At 46.8% G+C, this 14,585-nt stretch overlaps 1 protein-coding gene across 4 annotated transcripts in view; it reads left to right on the top strand.

Moving 5' to 3' along the window:
• The first annotated feature begins 487 nt into the window (after positions 1-487).
• LOC147459255 (pentatricopeptide repeat-containing protein At4g18520, chloroplastic-like) overlaps positions 488-14,585 on the top strand; it is a 55,576-nt gene continuing 41,478 nt past the window's right edge. For 3 of the 4 annotated variants that reach the window (XM_086510549.1, XM_086510548.1, XM_086510547.1), the window contains exon 1: positions 488-2,939. In XM_086510549.1, the coding sequence (XP_086366675.1) occupies positions 646-2,847 (2,202 nt within the window). In that variant the 5' untranslated portion in view covers positions 488-645 and the 3' untranslated portion in view covers positions 2,848-2,939. Of the gene's footprint in view, positions 2,940-3,041; positions 6,007-14,585 lie in introns of those variants that run through there. The other variant, XM_086510546.1, reaches the window with a different exon arrangement.

Raw genomic sequence — 14,585 nt, 5'->3', positions numbered from 1 at the left:
GATATGTGGCCGTCGAGAAATCTGCACCGTAGATGTCTTGTTAAAACTAAACCCGGCCAAGAACTAAACCCGGACATGGGGCCTGTCCGAATTTAGTTCTAAGCCAGTTCAGGTTTATCGTTTATAATACCATGTAAAATGGCATTTCTTTCACATGCACGTGGACGGGCGATGTGGTTAGCTCAAGCCTCAAAAGGATGAGGTCATGGGTTCCAATCCGAGCTCCTCACCTGCGCCGCCATTTTTTGGGGGGCTTGCCCACCTCGGGATCCCTGCCAACCCTCCTCCATCATCGATCCCCTTACCCACCCCCACATGCGCCCTCGTGTCACTTAGTTCCATGGAAAGATGAGAGCAAGCTAACAGTCTCTCTCTCTCTCTCTCTCTCTCTCTCTCTCTCTCCTCTCTAACGTCATTGCCACTTCGCCTCCGACACTCATAATATACCGAGTTGACTTCTAGTTCTAAATTGTCATTTATACCTATATGCGTCTTTTGACCATTCCGACTCCGTTCTTCCAACTCTGTTTTTGCACGTGCGCGCTCCGCCCCGCCGCCCACGCACATGCACTGGATTCGGCACCGCTGGTTTCATGTTCACAGAGCAGTGCCCTGAAATCAGCAATATCCGCTACACAAGCAAACATGGAGAGGAAGAGAATGAACCTTTCTTTAATGAGCTCACTTAAAGACTGTGCTAAGAAGAAGGATTTGTACCAAGGCACTAGAATACATGCTCATATTCGCGATAGTGGGTTACTTGAAAACAACACATACTTAGGCAACACATTAGTCAGTATGTATGCCAAGTGTGGTGCACTTGTCAGAGCGCAACAAGTCCTTGACGAGCTTCCTGTCCGGAATGTGGTCTCTTGGAGTGCATTGATTGCAGGATATGTTCAACAGGGGCATGGCCAGGAAGCTCTGGGCTGTTTTCAGCAGATGCAAAGAGAGGGCATCTCTCCAAATGCAATCACCTACACTTCCATCTTGAAGGCATGTGGCAGAGCGCAAGACACTGATATGGGCAAAAGAATTCATGATGATATTGTCAGTCAAGGGCTGTTGAAAGAAAACGTCGTGCTTGGCTCTGCCTTGGTGGACATGTACGCCAAGTGTGGTGTACTCCAGAAAGCACAACGAGTGCTTGAGGAGCTACCTATCAGGGATGTCATCTCTTGGAGTGCACTGATTGCGGGATACGCCCAACAAGGGCATGGCCAAGAGGCTCTGGGCTGTTTTCAGCAGATGCGAAACGAGGGCATCTCTCCAGATGCAATCACCTATGCTTGCATCCTGAAGGCATGTGGCACTATGCAAGATGCTGATAAGGGCAAAAAAATTCACGACGATATTGTTAGTCAGGGGCTGTTGGAAAACAACGTCCTGCTCGGCAATGCCTTGGTCAACATGTATGCCAAATGTGGAGAACTTCAGAAAGCACAGAAAGTGCTTGATGAGCTGCCTGTCCGGGATGTGATTTCTTGGAGTGCACTGATTGCGGGATATGCAGAACAAGGGCAAGGCCAGGAAGCTTTGGGCTGTTTTCAGCGGATGCGAAGCGAGGGCATCTCTCCAGATGCAATCACCTATGCTTGCATCTTGAAGGCGTGTGGCACTATGCAAGACACAGATATGGGCAAACGAATTCATGATGATATTAATAGTCAGGGGCTGCTGAAAGAAAACGTTGTGCTTGGCACGGCCTTGGTTGACATGTATGCTAAATGTCGTGAACTTCAGAAAGCACAGAAAGTGCTTGAGGAGATGCCTGTCCGGGATGTCGTCTCTTGGAGTGCACTAATTGCGGGATATTCCGAACAGGGGCAGGGCCAGGAAGCTCTGGGCTGTTTTCAGCGCATGCGAAGTGAGGGAATCTCTCCAGATGCAATCACCTATGCTTGCATCTTGAAGGCATGTGGCATTATGCAAGATGCTGATATGGGCAAAAGAATTCACGTTGATATTGTTAGTCAGGGGCTGTTGAGAAAACGCGTGATGCTTGGCATTGCCTTGGTCGACATGTATGCCAAATGTGGTGTACTACAGAAAGCACAAAGAGTGCTCCAGGAGTTGCCTGCCCGAGATGTTGTCTCTTGGAGTGCACTGATTACGGGATATGTTGAACAGGGGCTGGGCCAGGAAGCTCTGGACTGTTTTCAGCGGATGCAAAGCGAGGGCATTTCTCCAGATGCAATCACCTATGCTTGCATCTTGAAGGCATGTGGCATTACACAAGATGCTGATATGGGCAAAAGAGTTCACGATGATATTAATAATCACGGGCTGCTGGAAAAAAATGTCGTGCTTGGCACTGCCTTGATCGACATGTATGCCAGATGTGGTGTACTTCAGAAAGCACAAAAAGTGCTTGACGAGCTTCCTGCCCGAAATGTCATCTCTTGGAACACACTGATTGCAGGGTATGCCCAACAGGGGCAGGGCGAGAAAGCTCTGCGCTGTTTTCAGCGGATGCAAAGTGAGGGCGTCTCTCCAGATGAAAGCACCTATGCTTTCATCTTAAATGCATGTGGCAGTACGCAAGATGCTGATATGGGCCAAAAAATTCATGATGATATTGTTAGTCAGGGGCTGTTGAAGAAAGAAGTGATTGGCTTTGCCTTGGTCAACATGTATGCCAAGTGTGGTGTACTTCAGAAAGCAGAAAAAGTGCTCGAGGAGCTTCCTGTCCGGAATGTCTATTCTTGGAACGCACTGATTGCAGGATATGCCGAACAGGGGCAGGGCCAGAAAGCTCTGGGCTGTTTTCATCAGATGCACAGTGAGGACGTCTCTCCAGATGAAATCACCTATGCTCTGGTCTTGAAGGCTATGCTTACATCTTGAGGGGATGCGGCGTTACGCAAGAGCTGACAAGGGGAAATGAAATCACCTATGGTTTGGCCTTGAAGGCTATACATCTTGGAGCTTGCACACAGGTATGCCATCTGTTTCTCTAGACACTTTGAGTCTCCTCTCTCTCTCTTTCTCTCTCTTGCACTTTTATGCATAGATAGAACAATGTTTTCCTGTTGCTGCAGTCTATCAACATCATTCGGCAAGCATGAGTGGATTTGTGTTGATGTTCACAGTAGCTTCAGATGCAAAGGACTCTCAGATTCCTGTAGTTGTCTTTGACAAGACCTTCACTCTTACCACTCTGGACGACAGATTTTCCAGTTAAAATCGGTACACCTCTCGAGTCGTCCATTCAGTTACAGTCACCGTTCCGCTCTGTAAAGGTGCCAGTTTCCCTCTACGAAATTTCAATAGTTTGTTTCATTTGAGTTGATGGGTCACTGGTAGGCCTAAGCATGTGCTGAGCACATAAGCACAGCCAGCCACTGCAGTCACCCACACACCTTCTACAGGGGCGTCGGCAATGTGGCCACTCCTTTTCGGGTGAGGGTTGCTGCTCCAGCGACCAGAAATTTATGCCTACTGAATTCACAGCCAGCCGGCCAGCAGGGCTTCTTCCTCTTGTTCAACACAAGAGTCTCTACTGTGTTTATGTGCTCAAGTTCTTGGGTGGCCTGAGGCAAACCTGAGAGCGGCTGTGATTATGTGCTCAAGCTTGTAGGCTGAGCACCCACTAGGCCAGATTTCTTGTACGGCTTTATGCGCTCAAGCTATCAGCGTCTAAGATGCCATGCTATGGGTCATTGCCCCATGGCATTGCGGAGACAGGCTAGGCAGCTGAGAGCTAGACCTTCTTGGTCACAATGCAGAACCTTATAGCAGGTAGCACAAGATAGGAGTCAGAGTCTGCAGCAGCAGGATCAGTGTTGGACAGAGAGTTCCGACTTGCAGCTGCAATGACAGAAGGATTTGCCTAGGCAGAGACAACCACAAATAATCTATCGGAGGGAGAGGAGGTTGCAGAGACCAAACAAGCCGGTTTTTTATCGCAGTAGGAAAGAGCAGTTAGCACAAACGCTTCTATCTGAGGGGCCTTCAATGGTTCCACTCACACTTATACACAAAGGCCAGCACAAAGGCAAGAGTAGCCAATCTTTCATCCCAGTAGGAGAGAGCAGATAACACAAATGCCTTCTCTCTCCACCACCTTAACCACGTACCCATGCACTCATGAGGCATAACGTAAGCATGGTAGGTTATGTCAATGCAGCCAACTACCTGGTTCATGCTATCTTCTTGTACAAAGGTCTTGGTTATTGGCACCTCCTCCATCAAAGCCATCTCTTTCTCCTTTTGTGGTTTGGGAGATGCAATTTTAACACTAACACTGTCTCTCAATGCAGACATCCCGAGTTTCAAATGTAAACCACAACTCCTATGCCCTTGGACCGGACCCGCCGCTCTTGCAGCCGGTGTCAAAACGGTGTCGTTATGCTTCGCATCTCCAATGTGAAAGAATCAAGAAAATTTACTTGAAAGATTAACCTAAAGTTGAAGGTTTTTGGTCAATATATGTATGCCAAATGTGGCACTTGTGCGGAGGTTTACATAGCCCTTGAAGAGAATTGTGTTGTGGGTCCCACCTCCCATTATGCTGGGGTTTACAATCCATTTGGGTTCAATTTGAGTCAATTAGGGAGTTTTTTGAGAAGTTTGGGTGACAGAAACGGGGGAATCATTGTGGAGTTTCCTCGTGGCTGTAGTTTTATCCCATGTGCAATTCAAGGAGAATGGTATTTGGGGTATATCTATATGGGGGGATGAAGGCTAAGGGCATCACAAAGACCAGCTGGGGAGCTCCATCAGTCCATGGCTATTCAGGACTCTTGGTTGATGTGTGCATGCGCGTATGTGAGTGTTGTTGTGGTGCTGTACAGTGTTGCCATTTCGTGCCATTCGTCGGCGTGTTGCCGGTTGAGGATGGTCGTTGCCGTCGCGAGGCATTGCTGCTGTCGGATGCAAGTTTCACATGTGGAGGGCAGTTTTGGCACAAGGAAAGAAGTGGAACATATAGTTGTTTTAGGGGAATATATGCATGTGGTAAAAGGAAAAGAAGGGAAGTAGCATCTAAACTGGTTGGATCCATCACCAACCCTAACCTTATTCATATATACTTATAGAAGAGAATAAGGAGGTGTGAGCTTATCCTCATTGTGCTCAACCCAACTCTGTGCTCTCCTGCATCTCCCCCTTACCTGCACGTGCACTCGCAAGAGGCACACCATCTCACAAGTCGTATTAGAGCTTCAGTTGCCATCTTCCCCATTTTGGTGCACGTGCATTGCTCCCAACTTCAAGCTAAGGTGTGAGGTAGTTAAGCTTCTGGACCGGATGAAGCCTTGGGTGAACCAAATCAAGCAAGCAGCAAGTGCTTCTGCAAGCATCGCTAAAGAGGGCAAGTAGCGCTGGGGTTTTTTGTTTTGTAAAACTTCTTGGTAGCGTAAATTAAAAAGACACATAGCAGGGCTGGAAACTCCTTAAAGTAGCGCTGCAGTGCACAGTTGGTGAGTTTGGACAATAGCGCAAGATAAAGAGCAGGGCAGCGTTTCAAATTTGGCAAGGGTGTGTGTGCGTACACTGTTTTGAAGAAGCAGAGTGTGTGAAAACACACACATACATACTGGCTCCTCTCTCCCGGCATCAGATTTGATAGCAAGAGAGAGAGTAGAGGTGTGCTTTCGGATACACACACGTCTCCACTCTCAGCATCGACGGACTCGCCTTCTGAATTGTGGCATCGGCGGTGGATTTCGACATTTGGCTTTTCGTCATCAGCATCCCATCGCATCCTCGCCGTCGGTGGCCTTACACGGCTTACCTTCGATGTTAGAGTTACACCACCGTTGCTTTGCCATTTTGTACGGGTAGTGATTGTCCCGGGTCGGCCACCCATCGCACATCATGTAGATTGCATGGGCGGACACTTTAGCACGTGTCTGGCCGGTCATTTTCTGAGCTTGGCTTGGTGCACACATTTTTAGCCATTTTTGGGCTTTTATGTTTTTTGCACTAGTTACACATTTTTGCCCTACCTCAACCTAAGATTCTATAAATAGAATGCTTAGGGTCTTGTAGTCATTCAGATTGTGTATTGAGAGCACTTGTGTTCTCTCTCTCTCTCTCTCGGCGCATGTGGCTCACACTCTTTCCGTTGCTCACTCACATGGTATCGGTCGCCAAGACGCGGAGAATCTACATCGATTCCTCCTCCTGAGGCTAGGGCTAGCACTCCTGTCGGTTTTTCATCGCGGCAAACCTCAAAAACGTTGATCAACGTTTTTCAGCCCTAGCATTTTTTGCAAGAACAGTCTGATATGCAACCTACCTCTCTAGCGCTCTCCTTCAACAACAAAAACGCACCCCAAATGGCATCAGATCAGCTTGCGTTTTTCAAACCAGGTTGCGTTTGCTGAACAGATTTGTTTTTTCAGATCTTGCTGCGTTTTTTGTGCACTTCTGCGTTTTCTGAGGTTGCTGCATTTTCTGCAAACGCTAAGTCTCTTGTACGATCGGGAGCGGCCACGACTTGCACGGGAGACCCTTCTACCGAGTCCCGATAGACACTTGCAGATCTACACCTTGGATAGGTATCTACACCCAATTGGCACCATTTTGGTACTTATTACTTGCTGTTTTTTCTCTGTTTTTAGCCCTTGATGGTTGAAAAGTGCGAGAACCCCCCCCTCTGACACTCTGCGATGCTCCCGTACCGATCGGTGGCGTACAGGCACGTTGGAATCTCTATTATAGCAGCGTTTTCAGCACCCTCAGTAGCGTTTTTTAGGGTGGACACTTTTAGTACGTGTCCGGCCAGTCATTTTCTGAGCCTGGCTTGGTGCACACATTTTTAGCCATTTTTGGGCTTTTATGTTTTTTGCACTAGTTTGGAGATGGCTCGTGCAATGATTGCGCATGCTTCTTTGCCCCGGGTTTACTGGGCAGAGGCGTGCAACACGACGGTTTACATCCAAAACCGTTCTCCTACCCATGCTTTGCAGGACATGACTCCTTATCAAGCTTACTACGAGCGCAAGCCCTCGGTCTCACACTTTCAAGTTTTTGGGTGTGCGGCCTTTGTCCATGTGTCAAAGGAGAAGCGTTAGAAGTTAGACTTCAAGGCGAAGAAGCTCACCTTCCTGGGCTATTCACGAGAGTCTGACGGATACCGGCTTTACGATCCTAACGCCAATACCACCACAGTTAGCCGTGATGTGACTTTCATGGAGCTCTTCAACACATCTACAGAGGGAGCAACATCCAAGCCTATACCTTCCCTACCTACCTCCTCGTCCACCTCCTACACCTGATCCTGTTCCTGTTCATGTTCCCTCTACACCGCAGCCCGTTACTTCACCCAATCATGCCATGTCAGATTCCGATTCTGATGTGGATGATGGTTCTCCTTGGGTGAAGGCGGTCCCACCTCGCAAGGAGAAGTTAGTTCTTGGTTGGCACTACTCTATGGTTTCTTTCTCTGGCGTCACGAAGTTACCAGACTTGCCAAACCCTGGACAACCTCGAGGTTCCGCACGCCTCAAGGACATGCAAGTTTATGATGGCGCAGAGTTCGTGAACTTTTCCCTCATGTCTCAGATTCAAGCTTCACCAGCTAAGCCTTTCTCGGTGGAGGAAGCACTCCAGCATGGAAGCGTGCCATGCAGACAGAGATGGACGTTATCGAGCTGAATAAAACGTGGACTTTGTTTCCCAGGCCCAACAAGCGGAAGGTGGTTTCTACGAAATGGATTCTCAAGACAAATTACAAGGCCAATGGTTCCCTCGACAAACACAAGGCGAGACTTGTTGCTCGGGCTTTCACACAACGACCGGGCGTGGACTTTGACGAGACCTTTGCTCCCACCGCTCGCATGACTACCATATGCACAGTGTTTGCTCTCGTAGCCAACTTTGGTTGGTCTATCTTCCAGATGGATGTCAAAAGTGCGTTTCTGAATGGAGGTTTGGATAAAGAAGTTTATGTGGAGCAGCTTCTTGGGTTTCGTATACCAGGCAAGGTGTCACAAAAATACGGAAGCGTAAACTGACTTTTAATTATACTTCTAATACTCAAGAGAAGTGGAGAGAGAGAGAGAGAGAGAGAGAGAGAGAGAGAGAGAGAGAGAGAGCTTGACACTTCATTGGGGACCAGAAGATGGGTTGGTCCCCCCCCCCCCTCCCTCCCCCATAAAAAGATTATCTTTATTACTAAGGGAGAATCTTTACAAGCACAAGAACGGGGCATAAGCCTGTCCTCTATTCTTTCTTTTCTGCTTCTGACTGAGAGAGTGCGAAAGCTACTCTCTGAATACTAAGAGGATTTTCCCTCTACTATGAGATTTTGGGAAGCTCTCGAAAAGGAGAGTCCATCTTCCACAAAACTCAACGGAACCTCTTGAAAATGAGAGTCTACCTTCCGCTAACTGTGTCCCTTTATGCATAATCATTCCTGCAATAAAGAAACACGCAAAATGCACGCACACATGCTTGCTGTAACTTTCCGCACATAACTTGAAAATGTTACCTGAGCACATTCCAATGCCGAAATAGAGACCTTTTTTGTGATGGAATCGCACCAAACTTAGTGTACGCGTAGTGTAGGTAGAGAAGAACTAGATTCTATGAGTGCTTTGCTGAAATTCACCCTAATGGAGGTGATTAAGGGCTGAAAACAGAGAATTTGCAGCAGCTAGGTGTGAAAGAAAGAGAGTTTCCTTCTACTTTTTCGCGATGAATCTTCCCCCACAGTAGCCTATGATAAAGAGAAACCTTGTTCTAGGTGATGGGAGCTCCAAGACTCCACATGCACCACAAGGGCTGATTCTCTAGCTTCAATGGAGAGCTTCGATGCGTAGAGCACGCTCACATTTGGGGGGGAGGGGTAGGTGCAGTGCCAACCTGAGATTTTCGGCACGCGTGGCTCACACTCTTTCCGCTGCTCACTCTCACATTCGACATCCTTTTTTCTCAATTTCGGCTTAGCATGTGAGAGAGAGCACATCGGCTCTCCTTTAGCGTTGGTTACATCATCGACATACTCGAGCGAGGTGCCTCTTTTATAGAGGAGTGACACCTAGCATCGCATCGGCGACGATGCGGCATCGACTCCAGATTCTCACAGGCACACAGTCATGCATCATAGAGAGCGAGAAAGAGAGAGATTGTCAGCAGCAGGTACAGGCGGAGTTACAACTTGCCATGAGTAGCAATTCTATGCGTTTTTTTAGAGCAGTTTTTGATTGCCATATATGTTCTTGGCCATGATGTATGTTTTATGCCGTATTGCATATGCATAGCTATTGACGGCTTCTCAAAGACAGTTCACAGATCCAGCATTACACGCACAGAGACAGTCACAGGTTCGTATGACAGCTTACAGATTTGTTGTCGAAGTGTTTACAAGCCTTATACGAGTGATTTCAATTCCAGTGGGAGTTGTATGCATAGGTTTTTATGCATGATTAGCACTTTGAGAGTGCTTGTGCTCTGTTGAGAGTGTAGACTCTCCATAGGTTGTTAAGTTTAGTACTTTTGTGATATGTTATGCTTGCACACTTATTGGCGCTTGTTTTTGTGCGTATGCTACACCGTGCAGTGATTTTACGACCTATTACGTTGTGATGGGGATAGTGTCACTGGACACCCATGTTGTGAAGCCCCTTGGACTGCCTAAGCCTCGATCCTCCACCCAACCTCCCTTTATAGGCCTTGCCCCTAGGATCCCGTATCCATTAGCAGTTGGCCCTTGGCCCGATCCTTGACCTCCAGGGTGGTCCTTGGCCTGACATTACTCCCCCCTTGGAGAAGCATTTTCGTCCTCGAAAACAAGAGTGATGATACACTAATGTTTTCCACAGTGGCATCCTGCATGGATCCAGTTGTTTGCTTGACCGGAACACGGTGTCAGGAGTTTTTTGGAACAAGGAACATGGTGCATTGAATAAAGAATTGTCCATTTTCCAGAGCCAAGTGGTTACGTGGGGCCCACATATGTACAGGTAGGACAGCGTGTACATAGTGCATCGATTTCACTATTACTAGTACCAATGTGTTTTTTCTATAATAATGAGGAGTTGGTAGCGCGTAAAACTTCTCGAGGAAGCTATCCGCGGGCCGACGACATGAGGTAAGCAGGTGCGTCAGATGGCATCTAGTGGCATCAGGAGGTCGAACGGGGTCAATATTTGCACGTGGATGAGTACGCACACAACGTGGATGTTTTCTTGTGATAATTATGCAGAAATGTCATCATGAGGACCATCTTTTGGGGCCACTTCATGTGGTTGCGAGACGCATTATTGGAAAAAGCTGAGTGCCAGGTGTGCGGATGATGCAAAAAGGTGATAACTATGCACTACGAGGTCAGTTTTTGGCATGTTCGGGGTCCGTTTGAGGTCATCTAAAAGGCCAAGGGTGCCCAAGTAAAAAAGCTAAGTGTGGGAACTGAAAAAAAGAAGAGAAGACCAGAAAAAACGTGGAGAAGAGAGGAGGAACAGCCGCAACTGTGTTTTTGGGGTTTTTGGAGCTTGTTTTGGCCGTAAACTGCTCATCCGAGGTCGGATTTGAGCACTTTGACATTGTAGACTGGGGTTTTGGGCCGTTCCGGACGCGATGGCGCTGTCCATTTTGCCAAATTCCTCACTCTTTTTCTGCTGTTTTTCTGTGTTATCTTCTCCTGTGACTGAAGCCTCTGCTTAACTTTGTGGTTGTATCTGGTGTATTTCTCAAATACTGTGTAAACTATTTGTCCCATTGGTGTTGGCCCAAGCTCATTTGTACCTAAACATCAAAAATTCTCCTCTTTTGAGCTGAGGTTTTTGGGTGTGTGTGTGTGAGTGTCTCTCTGTGTGGAGTGGGTAAAAGGATAGTCTCTCTCCTCCCATTCCATCGGTGTGTTCCCTGTCTCGGCCAGGCGGGTCGTGTAAGCCGAGTGGTGCCCCATAGTGTGTGTGTGTGTATCTTTCCAAGAGTGTGTGTCGGGTCGGTATAGAGGCGTTCTGTGTGTTTCCATCCTGCTCACATTCTTTTGGCGCCCCCACGGAGGATCTTCTTCGAGTACCTTTTGCTTCGAGCTTCGAGATTCGAGATTACAGGTTGCAGACTACAGGTTACAGGTTACAGGGACAGGTACAGGTACAGGTACAGGTGATTTACATAGGTACAGGTAGCTGGAGTACAGTGATACACTGCAGTGGTGTCACTTATAGTTGTTGTGGGTATGCATCAGTTGGCGCCTGTTTGAGCGCATTGTCTGTTGGTATCGTACGTTACTTGTGGAAACTGCCATTGTACGCCTTTGTGGAGCCATATTTGGTTTTATTTGGCAATCCTAGCCATTTCTGAGACTTGGTCTGGAAGATAGTCATTTCTGAGACTTGACTATACGCGATTTGCATTAGCCTTCGTGTGAGGGTCGATAGTGTGAGGTTTTATTGAGCTGGGGGATTCTCAAATGTGGAGATCCTTTTGGTGATACAGGTAGTTGGAGCACCCTTTACGTGACCTCGCCATAGGCTATGTACTAGTGGTTCCTACTTGATGCTCGGGTTCTATTGTTGACAGTTTATGCATACGTATACAGTCTATATTTTGGATTCACACTGCTCTACTTCCGGGGAAACTCTGTCAAAATTTTTCCAAGTTGTGATGGTTGGTTTTTTGGTCTTTTGAGCCATTTATGTTGTTATGCTGCTGAAATCTTGGCAAAATCAGAGGATAAGACAGGTCTGCCTTCTTGGGAGCTGCATGGTTGACTTTAATGGATGATCAAAATGGCCCTCAATTCACTCCTTTTCATTTAACTCAAAGAATCTAGATAAATGTTCATGTGTCCAGGAAGATTTTTTCCAGCAGCGCATAGTCTTTATGTTCGGGCCAAGAAGATTAAGAGAGATACTGGAATGTCCTTTGCCTGTTGTGATTCCAATGATTAACTATGAAAACTCATTTGATGTGCCTGTGTTTGACCTTATCTAAAGTTGACCTCCATTGAAGTTTCTGGGAATTGAGTCAGTCAAAAGTTTTGGGTTCTTGCACGTGTGTTCGAAGGGGTTCTCAAAGTATTATAACTTGGGTAGCCATGGCTTTCTCTTATCCGGAGTTTCATGGAAGAAGTGATGAAGATGTGGAAGACTTTTTGGAAAAGATGGAGGTTGCATGCATTAGCAACCAGATTCATAACCCTGCGCAGATGTTACGCCTTCTCCAAATTTGTTTGAAGAGTGATACACGAGTTTGGTCTAAAGCATTTGAAGAGGAGTTGCGTGTGGGTGATCCACCTGTAAGATTGAGTTGGGACAATCTAAGGCATGGATTGAAAGTGGAGTTTGTGAAAATAGAAGATCCTGACAAAGTGTGGCAAGAAGTACAAGGTTTGGTACAAAAGGAAGGTGAGCCAGTAGATGTGTACATCCATAAGTTCTCATTGGCATGGGAGAGGATGTGCAAGGCCTTAGCACCACAGGTACCCCTGCCTGACATGATGAAAAAGGATAGGTTCTTGGCTGGTCTTTGGGAGAATATACGTTGGAGAGTGGAGCTAAAGAAGCCTAGGACATATGAAGATGCATTGGAGGTGGCAAGGAACAAAGAGTGGAAGCTTAGGAAAATGAGCCAGTTAGGGGTGGAGTTTTTGCCCATAAGGTCTGAATTTCAGCCTATGGATTTTTCACAAGGTCGCATGCCAGGGGTTCATCATGAACTAGTGGTTGCTGTTACTCCTCAGGTTCTGCCAGCAATGGTCACCACAGCAGTGCAAGATGATGGGTTAAGGCAAGATATGAGGCAAGTGGTAGATTTGATGAAGAATCTCAGCCTAAACATGCTAGGTCAAGTGGGAAATAATCGAGGTCAAGGGAGGTTTGCAAATCAGCCAGGAGGTGAAGAAAGACCTAGGAATGGTGCTGGACAAAGCAACGGTAGGTTCTGGAGGCAGACGCCCACATGTTATAATTGCGGAGAGTTGGGCCACATCAGCCCGCAATGTGATAAGCCACCAAGGATGGGTGGAGACATGTATCCATTGCCAAGACAAGTGCTAACTAGGTCAAATGATTATGGCATCGAAATTAAGGGAGATGAAGGAACCAGTGGATTAACCCAGGAGGAAAAGGGAAAGACAAAAGTGCTAAGTGTAGTCACCTTGGAGAAGGCATCAAATCTAGAGGATACATTAGTGATGCCTATTTGGAAGAGGACCACAGAGGAAAAGGAAGGAAGAAGTACCCCAGGTCCTAGTAAGAAGAAGGGAAAGAGTCATGAAGGCGAGGATGTCAAGGCTAAGAGGAAAAGAAGGGCCCGTCGCAAGTTTCATGTTTCAGATTTTCCACTAGGGGATGGGCAATTAAGCTATGACTTAAAGGAGGATCTGACAAGCAGGAAGACAGATGTTACTTTTGGGCAGTTTATAGAGATGGTGCCTAAACTAAAGCGACAGTGGAAGAGGATGGTTAACCCAATGGAGAAAGAACCAGAGAGAGGTTCCGTGAAGGTGTTGGCAATGGATGAGCTACCAGATATTTGTCCAATAGTAGATGTGTAGCATAAAAGGAAAAATTTGGGACAAGGTTATGTGGATGGCGGAGCCCAAATATATGTCATTACACACTCATGCGTTGAGAAGATGGATCTTACAGTGAGTGGGGTGTCAGGCTTTCGGATCAGATTGGCCAACCATCAAAAAGTAAAATGTTTGGGTGTTGTAAAGAGTTTAGAAGTGGAGGCATATGATGCGAAGGCAGTGGTTGATTTTCATGTGATGCCAGCAGGGTTGGGAGCATATCCTATTATCCTGGGCAGACCATGGTTGCGTGCAGTGGGAGTTGTTCAAGATTGGCGACATGGTACTATTAGCCTCAATGGAAAGACAGGTGCCAAGAAGCTATACAATATGGACACAAGGAAATGATTAGAGGAGCTTTATGAAGATGAGGATGAGTCTAGTGATGAAGACTCTTCCACGGTGACAAATGAGGACATTGATAGCGCTACCAGTAGTGATGAGGATGTTGATGTTGCATTTCTTTTGATGGACAAAGGAATCCAGGAGTCTGGTGTAGTCGCATTTGCAAATGAGGTTAAAGATGAAAGTGAAGGGTCTTATGAAGTGATTGAAGGGCTGATGCAATCAAACGTTGAATTGTCAAAGAAGCAGGAATTGATGACACGAATGATTAGTGGAGACCTCTCAGCTATGGAGAAGGAGATATATTTGCACATGCTGGCTAGTTTTCCTGATTTGTTCATTATTTCATATGAAGAGATCAGAGGGTTCAAGGGCGAAGAGATGCATATAGAGCTGAAAGAAGGTGCTAAGCCAGTGCGACAAAGGCTAAGAAGGATGGGTCAAGAGCAAATGGAAGCCTTGCGAGAAGAGGTGGACAAGTTATTGAAGGCAGGGTTCATAGTCTCTGTGGAGACCACAGAATGTGTGAGTCCAGTAGTAGTCAGTCCAAAGAAGGATGGGAAGTGGAGGATTTGTGTAGATTTTAAACCCTTAAATGCAGCCACTAAGAAGAACCCATATCCTCTTCCATTCATCGATCAGATCTTGGATTCAGTGGCAGGTTATGAGAGGTGCAGTGTATGTGATGGTTTTTCAGGCTATTTTCAATTGAAGATTGCTCTTAAAGACCGCACAAAGACAACTTTTATTACGCCATGGTGTTGCT

Source organism: Adiantum capillus-veneris, chromosome 4 (assembly GCF_014529385.1).
Source record: "Adiantum capillus-veneris isolate H3 chromosome 4, ASM1452938v2, whole genome shotgun sequence".
In the NCBI taxonomy this organism is placed as follows: Eukaryota; Viridiplantae; Streptophyta; class Polypodiopsida; order Polypodiales; family Pteridaceae; genus Adiantum; species Adiantum capillus-veneris.
The sequence above is the reverse complement of the archived record's forward strand: the minus strand, read 5'-3'. Positions and strand labels throughout refer to the sequence as shown.